The 18899-nt window shown below is 43.3% G+C and overlaps 1 protein-coding gene across 3 annotated transcripts in view; it reads left to right on the forward strand.

Annotated features, from left to right (window-relative positions):
* Positions 1-18899, forward strand: part of ENO4 (enolase 4) — a 66895-nt gene that overhangs the window by 18455 nt on the left and 29541 nt on the right. For all 3 annotated transcript variants that reach the window (XM_082266772.1, XM_082266774.1, XM_082266773.1), the window contains exons 3-6: positions 4533-4717; positions 6138-6274; positions 11948-12117; positions 15664-15792. In XM_082266772.1, the coding sequence (XP_082122898.1) occupies positions 4533-4717; positions 6138-6274; positions 11948-12117; positions 15664-15792 (621 nt within the window). The remainder of the gene's footprint in view (positions 1-4532; positions 4718-6137; positions 6275-11947; positions 12118-15663; positions 15793-18899) is intronic.

An 18899-nucleotide genomic window follows, 5' to 3' on the forward strand; every position in this document is an offset into this window, starting at 1 on the left:
GAACACGGATGTAGGAGGGCTCCTCTCCGGCCGAGCACGGATGTAGGAGGGCTCCTCTCCGGCCGGCCACAGACGCAGGAGGGCTCCTCTCCGGCCGGCCACAGACGCAGGAGGGCTCCTCTCCAGCAGACCACAGACGCAGGAGGGCTCCTCTCCGGCTGACTGCAGAGGTACTTTGTCTAATAACTCACCCCCTCCCCCAGTTATTACCTTTTGTATCAATTGCCCCCTCCTTTTTAGAATGTCTTGAATTGTATTGTAACTGTACTGTCTCCATTTAAGCAAGCCGTGGATTGATCCATCCATGGCAGTCTGATTGTGCCCAAGTCAATCCATTATGTGCAACAAACATGTTGGATTTTTAGCATGTGATTGTTGCCAGTGGCTAAAGCCGCTAGCAGTAATCATTGTGCTCTCCCGGCAGGGATGTCTCCCCATGAGACCCCCCACGTGGAGAACACCATCTAGTGCTAAAGCGGTGGTAAAGCTTGTTGGGGGAAAAAAAAAAAGTTTTATCCTGCAAGGTAATATCATAATATGCTAGTATGCATCGCATATCATACTAGCACGTTATGAAAAACTTACCTTAAAACAAAGCCCTCCAGTGTCCTCATCATCCTGTCACAGCTGACAGTACTTCTAACTTCTCCCACTCTTCCTTCCAGGTTCACGGGCTCCGGCCTTCTGATTGGTGGAGCTGCAATATCATCACTGTGTGGGGGGAGTCCCAGGCATGGCACAGAGCTCTGAAGAATGGCACAGGTATGCTGTTCCTTCAGAGCGCATGCGCCGGTGACATCACCAGCTGCTGCTCGCTGTGGTATCTCCTAAAACAGTGCACATTTAGGAGATAATTTCTTTTACCTACAGGTAAGCTGTTTTATAAGCTTACCTGTAGGTAAAACTAGTTTACTACCAAATTAATGGGGGAATCATGCAATTTTCTTTCCTGCAACCCATAGTTGCAGGAGAGAAAATCTCATTATCTATGGCCTGCCTTTTATTGTAAGGTGCTTTGTTGATGCTACAGTGCCTTGAAAAAGTATTCATACCTCTTTGAAATTTTCCACATTTTGTCATGTTGCAACCAAAAACATAAATGTATTTTATTGGGATTTTATGTGATAGACCACGAAAGTGGCACATAATTGTGAGGTGGAAGGAAAATGTTAAATGGTTTTCAAATTTATTTACAAATAAATATGTGAAAAGTGTGGCGTGCATTTGTATTCAGTCCCCGAGTCAATACTTTGTAGAACCAACTTTCCCTGCAATTACAACTGCAAGTCTTTTTGGGGACATCTCTACCAGCTTTGCACATCTACAGAGTGACATTTTTGCCATTCTTCTTTGCAAAAAATCTCAAGCTCTGTCAGATTGGATGGAGAGCGTCTGCGAACAGCAAACAGTCTTGCCACAGATTCTCAATCGGATTTAGGTCTGGACTTTGATTGGGCCATTCTAACACATGAATATGCTTTGATGTAAACCATTCAATTGTATCTCTGGCTGTATGTCTAGGGTCCTTGTCCTGCTGGAAGGTGAACCTCCGACCCAGTCTCAATTTTTTTGCAAACTCTAACAGATTTTCTTCTAAGATTGCCCTGTATTTGGCTCCATCCATCTTCCCATCAACTCTGACCAGCTTTCCTGCCCCTGCGGAAGTAAAGTATCCCCACAACATAATGCTGCCACCACCATGTTTCACGGTGGGGATGGTGTGTTCAGGGTGATGTGCAGTGTTAGTTTTCTGCCACACATAGCGTTTTGCTTTTAGGCCAAAAAGTTCAATTTTCTTCCCTTCTTACCAGAGCACCTTCTTCCACATCTTTGCTGTGTCCCCCACATGGCTTCTCACAAACTGAAAACGTGACTTCTTATGGCTTTCTTTTAACAATGGCTTTTTTCTTCCCACTCTTCCATAAGGGGCAGATTTGTGGAGTGCTTGACAAATAGTTGTTCTGTGGACAGATTCTTCCACCTGAGCTGTGGATCTCTGCAGCTCCTCCCAAGTTACCACAGGGCCTCTTGGCTGCTTCTCTAAATATGCTCTCCTTGCCCGACCTGTCAGTTTAGGTGGACGGCCATCTCTTGGTAGGTTTGCAGTTGTGCCATACTCTTTCCATTTTCAGATTATGAATTAAACAGCGATCCGTGAGATGTTCAAAGCTTGGGATAATTTTTTATAACCAAACCCTGCTTTAAATTCTCCACAACTTTATCCCTGACCTGTCTGGTGTGTTCCTTGACCTTAATGATGCTGTTTGTTCACTAAGGTTCTCTAACAAACCTCTGAGGGCTTCACAGAACAGCTGTATTTATACTGAGATTAAATTACACACAGGTGGACTCTATTTACTAATTAGGTGACTTTGGTTCAACTAGATTTTGGTTAGGGGTATCAGAGTACAGGGGGGCTGAATAATAATTCTGTATATAAATCCTGCCTTATAATTCTGTATATAAATCCTGCTTAATAATTCTGTATATAAATCCTGTATAATAATTCTGTATCTAAATCTTGTATAATCGTTCTGTATATAAATCCTATATAATAATTCTCTATCATGGAAATGGAATCCTCTTTGTGGATGGTTGAACAGCACAATAAACACGTAATATGAATCCCTTTGTGTATGAGTCCTAATTTATAAGCACGGATACTGGCAGCAAATGCTTCTGCTACCCTCTGCCACCAGATTTTAGTTGTAAAAAGTTTAGAGCAAGGTCAGAAACTAGAATTAAAGAGTAACTTCACTTTCATGGGAAAAAATAGCAAATGAAAAAATAATATAGTGTATACAATTGCTATACAAGTCATGTTGTAATTGAATGTTATTAAAAATGACCTTTCATTTTCAAATGACAGCGCTGTCATTTTCTGTAAAATTCAATGCAATGTGGCAATCTGGAGGCATTCTGGAAATGTAATTTCCTGCTTGTGCGATTGGCTCACTGATGTTCCCAGAAGTCTGCACAAAGATACAACTCAGATTATGGTGCATTCTCTGCGAGAGAAAATATCATTTTTGGTGAGATACTCCCAAAGGGAAATCACATCTAAAGGGATGCAGACCATGCCACTTTCCTCATTGGAACCCTGCAGATGCAGCAGCTGATTGATCATTATCCACTTGCCAACCGCCCGCCACATATATACTGCGGCAGGCTGGCTCGGCTGCGCAAACCGAAGTATGGGTACGTTGGTTCGTAGGAGTGATGCTGGGGGGCGAGCGCGCGCCGCTAGGCAGTGGGGATGGCGATTGCTCCCCGCTGAGAGAGGATGACGGTCAGCTGTTGTAAACACAACTGACCGTTTTTCTCTCTGAAATGATCACAGAGCGCCTGTGATCCTTCTGTAAAAGATCACAGGTCTCTATGGTCGTTTCACAGGCCCATCCCCCATACAGTTAGAAAACACTACCCTAGGCTTTAATTAACCCTTTGATCACCACTGTGTTAACCCCTGCCAGTGACATTATTACAGTAACAGTGCATATTTTTAGCACTGAATACTGTAGTAATGTCACTGGTTGTCTGTCCGATCCCCCCCCCCCCAAAAAAAAAAGTGTAAAAAATGTCAGTTAGAGGTCCGATCTGTCCGCCACAATGTCGCGGTCCCGCTATAAAAATTGCTAATCGCCGCCATTACTAGTAAAATAAATAAAAATGACATAAATCTTTCCCCTAGTTTTGTAGACCCGATAACTTTTGCGCAAACCAATCAAAATACGCTTATTGCATATTTTTTATTTTTTTACCAAAATTATGTAGCAGAATACAAATTGGCCTAAAAAGGATGAAAAAATTTTGATTTTTAAATTTATTTTTTTGGGGGGAATGTTATATAGCAGAAAGTAAAAAACATTATTTTGTTTTTTGTTTTTTTCAGAATTGTTGCTCTTTTTTTGTTTATAGCGCAGAAAATATTAATTTCACAGGTGATCAAATACCACCGAAAGAAAGCTCTATTTGTGGGTAAAAAAGGACATCAATTGTATTTGAGTTCAGTGTTGCACGACTGCGCAATTGTCTGTTAAATGAATGTAGTGCAGAATCATAAAAAATGGCCTGGTCATTAAGGGGCAACCACTGTCATTCAGATTCACTTTGCACATGGACACAGACAAACAAACAGCTTGTTCTTCAATAGAGCAAAAGGTAGCAATCTGCAACAAAGTTTGTAAAAATCCTTGTAATGTACAGAGATCACCCAGAGGGGAAGGTTTGATTCTCAACAAAAGTGGAGTTACCCTTTAACATGTAAATTGCAGCAGCTCCGCTTTTGTTTGTGTACAGATATACCGGTTGTACAGATTTACTGGTTGTACAGATTTACTGGTTGTACAGATTTACTGGTTGTACAGATTTACTGGTTGTACAGATTTACTGGTTGTACAGATTTACTGGTTGTACAGATATACTGGTTGTACAGATATACTGGTTGTACAGATTTACTGGTTGTACAGATATACTGGTTGTACAATCATTGTCAGAGACTCAAAGTCATCCAGTGCTTTATTTCTACACAGAAAATTTGCTCAGTGGTGATCTCGGCAGACTCTGCACCTCCCCTGACCTGCGACACAGCTGAAGTCGAGGAGAAGGAGAGGACAATGTCAGTGGAAACAGGCATTGAATGGATCCGGGAGTCTATAGGACCCATGCTGGGAGGGATACAGCCAAACGAGCAGAGAACCATCGACCAGATATTGAGGTATGTGTATAGCACAGATACCTGTACAGACAGGATCGCTCCATATTCCCACCATCCCCTGTATTTATTACTCTGATTTCCAGAAATCTGTAGAGGACTACTGATAAAATATTAGGCATCCCCAGAATTGTTTGATAGGTTTACTGCAATGAGTGTTTGCTCTTCAGTGAGGTGAATTGCCACATCTAGAGGGATGCCATAGGAGGGGTGAGTTTATGATTGTGGGATTAGAGCAGGGGTCTTCAATCTATGGCCCTCCAGTTGTTCGGGAACTATAATTCCCATCATGCCTAGTCATGTCTGTGAATGTCAGAGTTTTACAATGCCTCATAGGATGTGTAGTTCCACAACAGCTGGAGGGCTATAGTTTGAGGATCCCTGGATTAGAGTAAGCAGCACCACCAATTGAGCACCTGTTTGGAAAGGTTTTGGCAGGTGCTCTGGTGTCTTACTATCTTCAGAACAGAAGCAGGTACCAGTGCAGTAAAGGTTGATCAAATTTCAGGTTTGTAAAGTTGACCTTTCTGAGATTTCTGGTTCTGGTTTCCTCAACAAACCCAGAGCTCTACTTTAAGTTATGCCCAATCCTACCGACACAACTTGCATATTAGTACCACCTGTGTCATATCCAAGAAACCGATATATTGAGAGGGAGGTCAGAAAATTAAAGCAATATTAAACCCAAAACCAAGAAATAAATATATTGCAGATTACTAATCTTAATATGTGGTGGCTGTATTAGTTTTTATTTTTTTTGGCTTTTTCCCCCTCAGTTTTCACCTGGTGATCTGGCCAGTAACACACCTCCTGTATTAGAGTCACCACTCTGGATGAAGGAGCACGGGGGCACCTTGGGACGACAACATTGTCAGTCTGGAAGGGGGGGAGGTGTTGGATGTACTAGCAGATTTAGCTACACTAACACATGTAAGCCAGACTCCAGCTAATACTTTATATGCAATTAAAGTAACTTTTTTTTTCTTTTGGGATAAAGGTGTTACTTAAAGAAAAAAAAAAAAAACAGACCATTGCAGGCACCCCTGTTAATGTTAAGTGGTTTGTCTCATCCCTCCAACTGCTACATCTGCAGATTGCAGGACTTGTTCTTTTGAAAAACAACAGACTTACTAGCAGGATCACCAGAATAAAAGAAAAGAAATCCTAAAAAGAAAACTAACACATTACAATACAATGGCTGCAATAACAGAAAAAGTTTGATTTTTGGTTTAATACCGCTTTAAGAGAATGGATGATCGATGGATCACTCAGCTCCTCTTTTAGAAGCCCCCAATAGTAAGTGCCATACATTTTATAATCACAGTCGGGTGTAGTAGAGATCCCCTTATGTGTGTCCAATATCTCATGACATGGGTGTCAGGGCAATTCAAGGAACTTACAGCTGTTTTTTTTCTTTAACAAGTGACTTTTTCCAGCCAAAGATGGAGGAATCAAGACGGCAGAGAGATAGTGAGCTTGATGCGGCAGCCTCCTCCACAAGATCCGTCCCATCCCCCCCTGCCTCACCTGCAGCCAGCAAGAAGAAGGGCAGTGGGAAAGGTGACTATATGAAGGGTATAGGGGTATGAGGAAAGGTGACTATATGGAGGGTATTGGGAGGGGGGGGGGGGTGAGGAAAGGTGACTTTATGGAGGGTATGAGGAAAGTGGACTATATGGAGGTACATTTTGGGGAACTGTCTATATAGAGGAGCAAATAGGGGAAAGTAACTATATAGAGGGACATACAGGGGAAGGGTGACTATATACAGTGTGTGTGTGTGTGTGTGTGTATATGTATGTTTGTAATGTGTGTGTGTGTGTATATATGTATATATATATATATATATATATATATATATATATATATATATATACATACATACATACATACATACATACATACATACATACATACATACACACACACACACACACACACACACACACACACACACACACACACACACACACACATCCGGTCGTATAGGTAGTAGAGGGGGTGTTAATCAGTTTCAGCTGCTTTGATGTTCATGAAATGAACAGGGGCACTAGATGGGCAACAATGAGACAACCTCCAAAACAGGAATGGTTTTACAGGTTGAGGACACTAACATTGTTTTTCCCTACTCATCTTTTCTGACTGTTTTTCACTAGTTTTGCATTTGGTTAGGATCAGTGTCACTACTGGTAGCATGAGGCAATACCTTCACCCTATAGAGGTTTCACAGGCAGTCCAACTCCTCCAGGATGGCACATCAATATGTGCCATTGCCAGAAAGCCTGTTGTGTCTCCCAGCACAGTTTCAAGAGCATGGAGGAGATTCCAGGAGACAGGCAGTTACTCTAGGAGAGCTGGACAGGGTCAGAGAAGGTCCTTAACCCGTCAGCAAGACCGGTATCTGCTTCTTTTGCAAGGAGGAAAATGATGAGCATTGCCAGAGCCCTACAAAATGAGCTCCAGCAGACCACTGGTACGAATGTCTCTGACCAAACAATCAGAAACAGACTTCATGAGGGTGGCCTGAGGGCCCGACATCCTCTAGTGGGCCCTGTGCTCACTGCCTGGCACTGTGGAGCTCTATTGGCATTTGCTATTGAACACCAGATTTGCAGGTCCACCACAGGCGCCCTGTGCTTTTCACAGAGGAGAGCAGGTTCACCCTGAGCACATGTGACAGACGTGAAAGGGTCTGGAGAAGCCCTGGAGAACGTTATGCTGCCTGTAACATTGTTTAGAATGACCAGTTTGGTGGTGGGTCAGTGATGGTCTGTGGAGGTATATCCCTGGAAGGGACACACCGACCTCTACAGGCTAGACAATGGCACCCTGACTGCCATTAGGTATTGGGATAAAATCCTTGGACCCATTGTCAGACCCCACGCTGGTGCAGTGGGTCCTGGGTTCCTCCTAGTGCACTGCCATGCCCGGCCTCATGTGGAGAGGGTATGCAGCCAATTCCTGGAGGATGAAGGAATTGATACCATTGAATGGCCCCCATGCTCGCCTGACCTATATTCAATAGAACACCTCTGGGACATTATGTTTCCGTCCATCCGATGCCACCATTTTGCACCCTAGTCTGTTCAGGAGCTCAGTGATGTCCTGGTCCAGATCTGGGAGGAAATACCCCAGGACACCATCCGTCCGTCTCATTAGGAGCATGCCCCGGCATTATCGGGCAAGCATTCAAGCACGTGGGGGGCCATACAAACTACTGAGTACTCTTTTGAGTTGCTGCAATGAAATTTCAGCAAAATGAACTAGCCTGCTGCATCATTTTTCCTTTTTGATTTTCGGGGTGTCTTTGAATTCAGCCCTCTGTAGGTTGATCATTTTAATTTCCATTAAACAATGTGGCATCCTTTTGTTCCTAACACATTACCCAGTCCATATCAGTATAGATATCAAGAATGATATATTTCCCCATTGAGATCTGATGTGTTTTCAAAGTGTTCCTTCAATTTTTTTGAGCTGTGTGTGTGTAGATAGCTAGAGAGAGAGAGAAAAGTCTGTCTTAACCTTTTTAACCTAAAGGAACCCTAGAATTATTTTCCCAGTCCTCGGGAACCCCAGATAAAACCTCCAACTGAAAGTCAGTGGGAAAAGTACCCCTTACATTAGTGGTCAGTGGGAGAATGTCTCTCTTACAGTAAGGGTCCGAATGCCATCTCAATAGAGCGCTAAAAAAGATAATTTTCAAAAAGCAACAAAAAATTCCCAGCTAACTTACCAGCCAGCCTGCAACAACCCACATTTTCCTGTCTAACAGTTCATGTCAAAACCAAGGGTTTAGTCTACACACATTTGCAAATACATGTAAACAATTAAGGACCAGGCCTATTTCTGACGCTTGTTATTTACAAGTTAAAATCAGTATTTTTTGCTAGAAAATTACTTAGAACCCCCAAAAGTTTTATATATATATATATATATATATATATATATATATATATATATATATATATATATATATATATATATATATATATTTATTTTTTTTTTTTTTAGCAGAGACCCACCCTAGAGAATAAAATTGAGATCGTTCCAATACTTTGTCACACCTTATTCGTGCAGTGGTCTTACAAACGCAATTTTCTTGGAAAAATACATTTATAAAAAAAAAGAAAACCGTAAAGTTAGCCCATTTCTATAATGTTACGCTGAGTAAATCGGTATCTACAATGTCATGCTTTAAATTGCGAACACACTTGTGGAATGGCAATAGGTGACGCTTTAAAAATCTCTACAGGTTACCAGTTTAGAGTCGGAGGAGTTCTAGTGCTAGAATTATTGCTGTTGTTCGAATGATTGCAGCAATACCTCGCGTGTGGTTTGAACACCGTGTACATATGTGTGCATGATTTGCGTATGTGTTCGCTTATGCGTGCGAGCTCAGAGGGGGGCGCTTTAAATTTCTTTTTCCTTATTCATTTTACTTTTTATTTTTACACTGTACTTTTAGAAAAAACATTTTGATCACTTGTATTACTATTAGGGCTCTTTCACACGGGCTTTCCGTATGTCCGCAAATCATCCTATTTTTTTGCGGATTATTTGCGGACATAATGTAAGTCTATGGCATTGCGGATGTCAGCGGAATACCATCCGCTGACATCCGATTTCCTTCCTTTCAGTTCTGTTCCGTTTTTACGAACGGAAGAGAACCCTATTTTTGTTCCGTTCAAAAAACGGAAAGGAAGGAAAATCGGATGTCAGCGGTGTCATCCACTGACATCCGCAATCCCCATAGACTTACATTAGGTCAGCATTTCATCCGCAAACGGATGGGATGATATGCGGACCTACGGAGCGGATGACAGAAATGTCATCCGCTCCGTGAAAAAAAAAAAAAAAAGGACCGCAGCGGACCATTCACACGGAAAGCCCGTGTGAAAGAGCCCTTATAAGGAGAGTAACATCCCTTGTAATAGAAATAAGCAGGGCAGGTCCTCTTTAATGTGAGATCTGGGGTCAAAAAGACCTCACATCTCACATTTACACTTAAAAGCAATAAAAAAAAAAATAAAATAAAAGTCCTTTTTTTTTACCCCCCAAATAAAAATAGGCCCTTTAAGGCTGGAGGGCGGAAGTGATGATTGACGTCAATCCGGTCCTCCAAAGGCATAGAGTCGAGTGGGGGCCATCTTGCCTTCCTGCCCATCCACATGGGTGATCGGATCCTTTTCCCCACTACTGACAGTTCTGGGAAAGGGGGGAAACTGGCGGGAGGGGGTTGGGCACCTCTCCTGCCGTCCATAAAAGTAATCCTGTGGCGAATCCGCCGCTGGGACCACTTTTTTGTTAAAGCGGACCGCCTGCTGTGTAAAAAAAAATACCAGGGATTTGGCAGCAATCTGCTGCCATAACCCTGGTATTTAACTTTAAAGTAGCGACGTAAATACACGGTGGGCAGTCTGGAAGTGGTAAAGCTGCAGTGACCATCTCACAGGATCCCAGTGTATTGCAGTCCTAACTCTATACATTTTGAGAGCCTCCTGAGTTGGAGCACATACATAATAACGGATAGGTTTAAGGGCAGGTATGCCTGGAGGGAGCCTACTATAGGGGCCCACTGAACACCCAGCAATAGCACAGTTATAGGTTGGGGTGGTTCTATTTGTACTGATGAGAAGTAGCATTTTCACCCATCTAGCTGCCAGGATGTGTGGTCAATACAAAGTATTACTTGTAACTTTTAGCAAAAGCAGTACTGCTATGTTTACCCAGCCTTTTTCAACCAGGGTACCTTGAGGTTTCTTCGGGGGTGCCTTGGCAAAATACCTAAAAATGTATCAAAAATTGTATACAAGCCAGCAGGTGGATGAAGGCTGTCTTTTAGTTACACAAAGCCACGGGTTTTCATTGTGCACCATTACGACTTTCTAGACACTGCCATCCTAGCAACCAATGACATCATCAGTTAATAAGGAATATGTCTGTTGCCTCCATCCTTGTTTGACCCTCCTGTGCCCCTCTCCCTCAGCACTGGGGTGACATTAGCTGACTGATAGAGAGAAGTTAAGGGAGAAGAGAAACATTGGAATACTAGTCAGTACCAGTGTGCGAAAGCATATTTGCTTTGGAAGAATAAATCACCTCTAAGATTGGGTGTCCTACGGGTGGATGTTGCTGCATTGTGTAAAGGTATTAGAATCGTTTTTTATATTTTAGAATGGGGTGCCTTAAGACTATTCATAATTTTTAAAGGGCGCCTCGACTCAAAAAAGGTTGAGCAACACTGTTCACCTAATGACAAAGCTGTACCAAATACTGCATTTTACATTTTGACCTTAGTTCTACTTTTAAAAATACACCTATCCATTGCATTCAACTATAAAAAATATCAGTTTTATCTTCTCCGATTAATCATAGAAATTGGGTGACATTAAAGTGAATCTGTCATGTCCAGCAGTATGTAAACTATCCAAACACAATGTGTGCACCGATCAGGCATTCAGTTGGTTGCTGCAGGTTCTCACCCCGGCTCCCCACAGAAGATAAAAAAAAAAGAAAGAAAAGAAGATGGTGGCACACTGCAGTGAAGTCAAAATCTTAGAAGGTACACAAGAACATAGTTGACGCGTTTCACAAAAATCAATCCTGATTTCTATTAACAAAGTATGTAAGCTATCGGTACCGCCTAGCTCCTTTCTTTGCCCTCGGATTGGTTCCCTTGTGCCTGTATACAGGGCTTCCACTTCTCTCCAAGTTGAGATTAAGCCACACCCCTGTCCTAACTGCCTAACACAAAATATGAAAAACACAAAAAAAAAAGAGGAATACACTGGTGACAGTGGGTGTCGACGGAGGAGAGTTTGTGCTTTCAGGACATTTTATAGAAGGAGTATGCTCAGCACACTGTGATTTGATTGGAAAAATTGAAAAATGCATCAATGTGCTCTACATCTGCATTTGTGTGATAGAGGCCTTACAACAGGGCCGGGCTGAGGGGTAAGCAAAAGAGGCCACTGCCTTGGGCACTTAGGCTGGAAGGGGGATGAAAAAAAGGAATGACCTGCTACCTGTACTGCTGAGGTGGTTCACAGCTCATGGGTGAGAGACCACACTATGACCTTTTTACCTTGGGCACTAAGGAAACCCTGTCCAAGTACTGATCACAATATCACCCATTCTGAAGTGCTGACATAATGGATAAGGTACCGCAATATCTCCCCATAGAAAGTGATGCTGGGATGATGACTACAATACTGCAATATTCTGTCTCTGCAGGTAAAAAGGCAGCTGCAGCAGAGAAGCCGATTCCTCCTGCCGTCCCTCCTGAGCCAATCGTCAGGGGCAGCTTGGCAGTCAGCGCGGTGTCTTTGGCGGTGGCTACAAGCAGTGCGATTCTCAGGGAAGTCCCACTCTACTCCTATATATCTGCATTAAAACATGAAGAGGTCTGTATGTTGTGTGCAACTTTACTCTCATGGGTTATAATTTTATATTATTGTCTTTTTCTGTACATGGGTGTCTTAAATAATGGGATTTTTGACTTACCGTAAAATCTATTTCTCTGATGTTCATTGATGGACACCGCTCCCTATCTTCTTAACTTTTGAATTATACTGCCCCCTACAGGAGTAGAACACTAGGCAGAAAAAAAGTCTGGCTACGCCTATGGGCAGCCCCAGGGGGTATACTCCCCTCTCTCTGCTATAGGTACTCAGTTTTGTTACAAGCGGCGTCAGAAGAATTACAACTTCACAGAGGGTGGGTGCTGTGTCCATCAATGAACATCAGAGAAAGGATTTTACCGTAAGTCAAAAATCCCATTTCTCTTTCATTCATTGATGGACACAGCTCCTGATCTTCTTACCCATTGGGATGTCCCAAAGCAGTGTTCAACATGAGGGGTGGGAACAGTGAAAAATAAACTCCCAAGGCTAACTATAGCCAACCAGGTAAACAGGAGCTCAACCAAAAACAAGGGGAGCTCATCTGAAAAAAACAATACACCCTCAAAGAGGACCAGGTCCTCTAAACAGCAGCCTGCAAACCTGCGTCACTGGCGCTTAATGACTGAAGGCCCAGGAGGCACTAAGCGCTTAAAAACGGATGAAGGGGGGGGTGCCTGGTGGAAGGTAGGGGAACCCGGGGGTTTGACCATCCCATGAAGGGGCCCACGTCCACCCCAAAACCCTCCAGGGGGAGAGGGGGGACAGCTACTCACCATACCAGGAATCGGGCAGGCACCGCTTCAGACACAACCCCTTACCATCCAAATGGGGGCTATCAGCCAGGAGGAACGCTGCGATTTGGATGAGACCCAGTCATATGTGACCTCACGAGGCATTTAACTCGCAATCCAGCCACCGTCCGGTGGGGCTATGTCGCAGCTGACCTAGCGTGAAGCTGAGGTCTGTGCGTGCGCTCGCTGGCCAGACTGGGATGAGATGACCACTGGTTCTAGATTATCCAGCCTGTCGCCTAGTCCAGCAGTTGATTGCAGATCTCACAGGAAAAAAACAGGAGAGAAAAAAAATCTATCTAAAAATAAAAAATTGCAATGACCAGAGATCCCAGCAAGGAACTAGGTCCTTACTCCTGACTAGGCAGAAAAAACTGAGTACCTATAGCAGAGAGAGGGAGTATACCCCCTGGGACTGCCCATTGGCGTAGCCAGACTTTTTTTTTCTGCCTAGTGTCCTACTCCTGTAGGGGGCAGTATAACCCAATGGTTTAAGAAGATCAGGGACTGTGTCCATCAATGAACGAAAGAGAAATGGAAATGTCATCTGCATGTTCTGATAGATCATAAACTTAACAAAGGTACCCAATGCTAATCTGCAGCTCCTAGAGAGCAAGCAAGATAGTTTCCTGCTTAAGGATCCATTTACCCTGGCCTGCATTGTAACATGCAGGGTATTACCATGCGGGTAGCTGTCAGTGTGAGCATACCTCCCACCTTTTTGAGATGGAAACCAGGGTCACCTGTTAGCAAAAGTATGTTGGCATAGGACACACCCCTGCCACGCCCTTTCAAAGGAGAATTATACGGGGGAAAAAAACGATTAGTTAAACCCAAAAGTGCGTTTGTTATCACTACTATTCCTTTATATTGGCTTTTGCAATTTGTAAATGCAGCAATTTAGAAATTGGATGAAAGGTTTAGCACTGGGAAACATTTTGAAAGATAAAACATTTATTTTATAAACAACTATATAGATCAGACCAAAATGAGGAGGAAAGAGGGACTTTGTTCCAAATCAAGGACAGTTGGGAGCTATGGTGTGAGGGTCAGTAGGGGGCAGTGTGATGCACATTTCAGTGCAACAAAGCGTGTGTGTATTTTTTCTTTCTTTATTCTAACTTTATTGAAATGACACACACACACACTCGCTGTCTTTCCTGCCAAGCAATTCTTTATCCTGTTCAGCCATTCTTGCGATACACACTTCTGCTAGACCCTCTACTTCCTGGTTTAGTATTCCTGTTCCCTGCCAGCCAGACAGAGGCGATGTTGGCAATTCTCTGCCCATTGAGGAAGCTGGAGGTACAGATGTGACACAGGAAGATAAAAAACAGGAAAATTAATTATTTAGGAGTTATGTGTTACCTGTCTGTACAGTCTGGAAGATGTGTATAAATCACAAGACTGGCTGCTCATCCTTTTGTAAGGTAAATCCGCTTTATTTTTTGGTTGTTTGTTAAGATGTTTTCATTGTTTCTTTCTAGTAAGGGACACGAGGAGCTCCAATATAATGAATGTTTAACTAAACTTGATTTATACACCCCTGAAAAGTGGTGATTAATTGGGGATACTGTACTTTAAAAAAGAATAGCGCACACATGCAAAAGAAATTACTGCCAAATTTGAAGACAATCCATAAATAAAAATGGGGATTTGGTCCCACCATATGGCCATATCGTGCTCAAGCCCACCACTACGTCAAAGTACCCCATTATCAGTGGGTCCTACACTATCCATGAAAAAGAGATGAATCCAGCCTTTCTAACCCTTGGAGATAATACTCCTTGCTGGAAATGTACTTTCACAATGAGATTTTTTTTTTTTATAGTAAATTCAGTAGAAATCACTTCAAAGGAAAACTTAACTTTTAGTGAATTTATCCTTTAAATGTTTCACCGGAGCGGCAGCCACCTAGCAAAATACTTATTTTCACCATGCTTTCTAATTCTATTCTGTGTGACCCTGCCCAGCCTCTACACAGACTTTACAGAAAGACGTCCCAGCCATGACTAGCTCCTGTCATGTATACCCCTCAGCCCTTTCATTGCTATGGCTGGAACCACAGGGGCCACCATGAGTACACACCAGCATCTCCATGCACAGCACCACCACCTTCCCTACGACTTAGCAAATAATTTCCCCAGCTCCATCTTTGCCTTGCCAGGCAGTAAGTACAATGCTATGTTGCCCAGAAAAATAGAATGCTAAAATCTGCCTGGATGGCAGCAGAGTAGCGATCTGCCTTGCAAAGTGTAGTTCTCCTTCTGCTGTAGCCCAGTGTTGCCAACCCAGGTTGCTGCAGCAATGATAGGAGAGTTCTGTGCTCACCTGTCACAGCCCATGCATTAGCCGATAATTGCCTCATTAACATAATCCCACCTAGACTATGCAGGCACACAGACTCAACCCCTTCCACAGGCTGCCACTAAAGGGAACTTGGTTAGACGGCCGATAATGTTACAAGGGAGAAAAGTATAAATATATATATATAGAAAAGAGGCATGCAAGTGAAAAAAAAAAAAATATTAATGTTTTGCATAAGGTTAGAGAGTGAGGATATTTTTTTTCTTTTTCACTTTGCCTAGAGATAATGAACGTGATCGCCAACTGTGTAACTGTTAATAACCTTTCCCTCTCCTCGGCATCTGTTTGCTTCCTACAGACAAGTGGCAGCAGAGCCAGAGCTGAAAACCGAGCACCAAATTGTGAGATAAAAATGACTTTTCTGTTTTCTGTTTGCTTCCTCACATAGCCGCCCAGCAAGATGGCGATACCAACCCCTCTGATTACATTGCTGAGCTACGGCAAGTGTTCTCCGGGAAAGCTGAACCTTATGAAGGAGGTCATGATGGTCCCTCGACCGGGGCTAACGGCTCAGCAGGTTAGACACCACTGTGGTCACTGTGGTGTCACATACTGACATAAACCTCACTTATATTTACATATTTGTTACTGCAGTGCGACATGCAGAGAGATAGTTGAAAAATGGGACTTGATTAGATTGAAAAAGAGACACCCAAGGTGATCCAGATATTACATATACAGTAGATACACTATGGCACATGTCAAACGCAAGGCCCACAGGCTGAATCTGCCCACCAGGCCATTTTAATGTGGCCCTCGCACCTCTCCTTCAGCTGCGGCACACCCCTCGTCTCAGCAGTTGGCAGCAGACAGGAGGATAGAACTCCTCCGCCAGATCCTGCACCTCTCAGTGCAGCTACAGCACCCTCCTTGTCTCTGCCTCCCCTAGTCTCAGCATTCAGCAGACTGCACCAGTGGACTTCAGCCCTACTCTGGTGCTCCTCCAGTCCCTGTACTTTCTGCTTCCCAGCAGCAGCACATGTTAAGGGAAGTGCACTGTGATGTAAGGGAGGATGGGGAACTCTTGAGTTCTGATGGTGGAGGGGCTTCTGACATCTGATGTAAGGGAGGTGGGATACTCTATGCCAAAACTAATTTTTCAATAAATTGTACAATAGTTGTACACTTGAATATCTACTTGCCATTATTTTTCCTAGAGTACTAACATAATTTCAGAGCTAGTATTACTTAAAGTATAACTAAAGGCTAAACCTTTTTTTTTTTTTTAGTTCTGGATAGAGCAGAGAGCAATTGAAACACTTGTGGGGTTTTTGTTTGCTGTCAGTGCCCCCTTAAGGAGATTCACCCTCATAGCTGCCAATTGTCCAGTTTTTGCCGGGAAAGTTCCAGGTAATTTACTCTGCCAGGACTAGTCCCGGCAAATCAGTGTTGCATCGGGCTGCCCGTAAATGCCCGCCGTCACGGGCAGCTGGTGCCTGTAAAACAAATGGTGCCGGACCGACATTGGAAAAGCTTGTACAAGCTCGACGCCGGCCGGGCTCGGGAAAGCTCATATAAGCTCGGCCGGGCGCATGCGCAGTTACGTAATGGCGCCACCTTGCGCCATTTTTAAAGCAAAGGACTCGTCCTCGGATAGAGGTGCCTCGCCAGCACCACCACAGCAGAGAAGGACAGGATTCCTCAGAGTGAAGACATGATCATGGCATGCCCCCACACTGCAGAGAAGGACCCCTGGAGACTGAGAGTGACACATTCAGACATCAATGTAGGTAGGAAAAAAATGTAGAAACAGCGGCAAATAGGAGGAAGGGATTTTTATGGTACAGTACCTGGATAGATAGTTAGACCTACTAATGTATATAAAAATATCAACATTTTTTTATTGTATACAGAGTAAAATAAACATTTAACAGAAATAAAAAATGAATCATCAAATACATCAAAGAGATGTTGTCTACTAGGACCACCAGGTCCTTTTCCATCTTAGATTCACCCAGAGGTTTCCCCTAGTGAGTAACTTGCGTTTGTATTTCTGGCAGCCAAGTGCATTACCTTACATTTTTCAATATTAAACCTCATTTTCCATGTAGTTGCACACCACATTATTTTGTTCAGGTCCGCTTGTAAGGTTTCCACATCCTGCATAGAAGATATTGTCCTGCTTAGCTTAGTATCGTCCGCAAATACTGAGATTGTGCCGGTCACCCCATCGTCCTGATTGTTTATGAATAAATTAAACAGGATTGGTCCCAGTACAGATACTTTGGGGACCCCACTTTCCACGTCTGCCCTATCCGAGAAATCCCCATTTATCACCACCCTCTGGGCTTGCCCCTGAAGCCAGTTTTCAATTTCAGGTTCCCACCCTATGGTCCATACCTACGTACCTTAGTTTTTACAGTAAGCGTTTGTGGGGAACATCTAATTCACATATATGTGAATTAGATGCATTTTCAACTGCATCCAATTCACATAACATGTGAATGTGACCGGCTCTCAATGGAGCCGGTTCACGTATGTCCAGGGTGGCCGTGGTGTGGTTTTAAAAAGGGTCTTGTGTGTTTTTGGGTCTGGTTCAGGTGTGAATTCAGGCAAAAAATCACCCCTGAACCGGTGAACAGAAATGCACCGGATCCCGGACTGAAAACCACAGCCGCACATATGTGAACCTGGCCTAAGGGTTGGTATAAAGATCTGGCAGATTTTTACCCCTCTGTTAATGTTTTGGAAACCCTCAAACTCTGCACTCGATAGAGAGAAGATGCCTCCCCAGGATATCGGTTTTTAATACAGTACAAAAGTTCTTTAGCACACTTTGAAGCTAGCCAGTGAAGGAAAACCTACCTAAACTGTTTCAATACTTCAGTTCCAAACAGAAACGTTCGTTGCATACATTGGCAAATAGACGTGGAAGCCACATTGCCCCGTCAAGGCACCTCTGACAAGTGTGGTACCTAACTTTATACTGAGTTACAACCACAGAGCAAGGCACAAACTGAGAGCAGGCTCACTTGCGGTCAGCCCTTTCCTCCTAGCACTTTAGGAAATTATAACAGCAGAGACATGCTTGTCAAAAACTGTGGCCAGGAAGAAATGAAAGTGGCATGTAAACAGTAATGCTTATTTTATTCAGAGTACACAGGGTAGGAGCGACAACCAAATGTTAATGGTTACTGCAGCCGGATGGATCTACACATTATAGTGTGCTTGGGCTTCCCAATCATGTGATCACGTGTTTGGAAATCCATCCTACCTCACTGCTATGTTACCAGGAGCAGTCGGTGACAGCGTGGTGAACTCGTGCTCCCAGGACAAATTGGGTATGAAAAAATATGTCAGCACAAAAAAAAAAGGCCTACCTCCACGCTGCCACATATTTGCGTACAGCCAACAAAAAGTGACCAAGCCTGGGTTCACACTTCTACATTGCAGACATCACTTGTGATGTGCACAGGAATCACACCGCATCCCTGTGCACATCACATGCGATATCTATGCAGTGAGATTTAAACCATACATTTTGTATGGCTCAAATTGCATGCATCTGCACCAAAATGGTGCAGGACCCTATTTTTTCCCATACCTGAGTCACATTGCATAAGTGTTCTGGCAATTGCACCGTGTTTTTGGATCTGTTTCGGGGCATCGTCAATCTAACATTTT

The sequence above is a fragment of the Pelophylax lessonae genome, assembly GCF_965119305.1.
Source record: "Pelophylax lessonae genome assembly, chromosome: 9".
Classification (NCBI taxonomy): domain Eukaryota; kingdom Metazoa; phylum Chordata; class Amphibia; order Anura; family Ranidae; genus Pelophylax; species Pelophylax lessonae.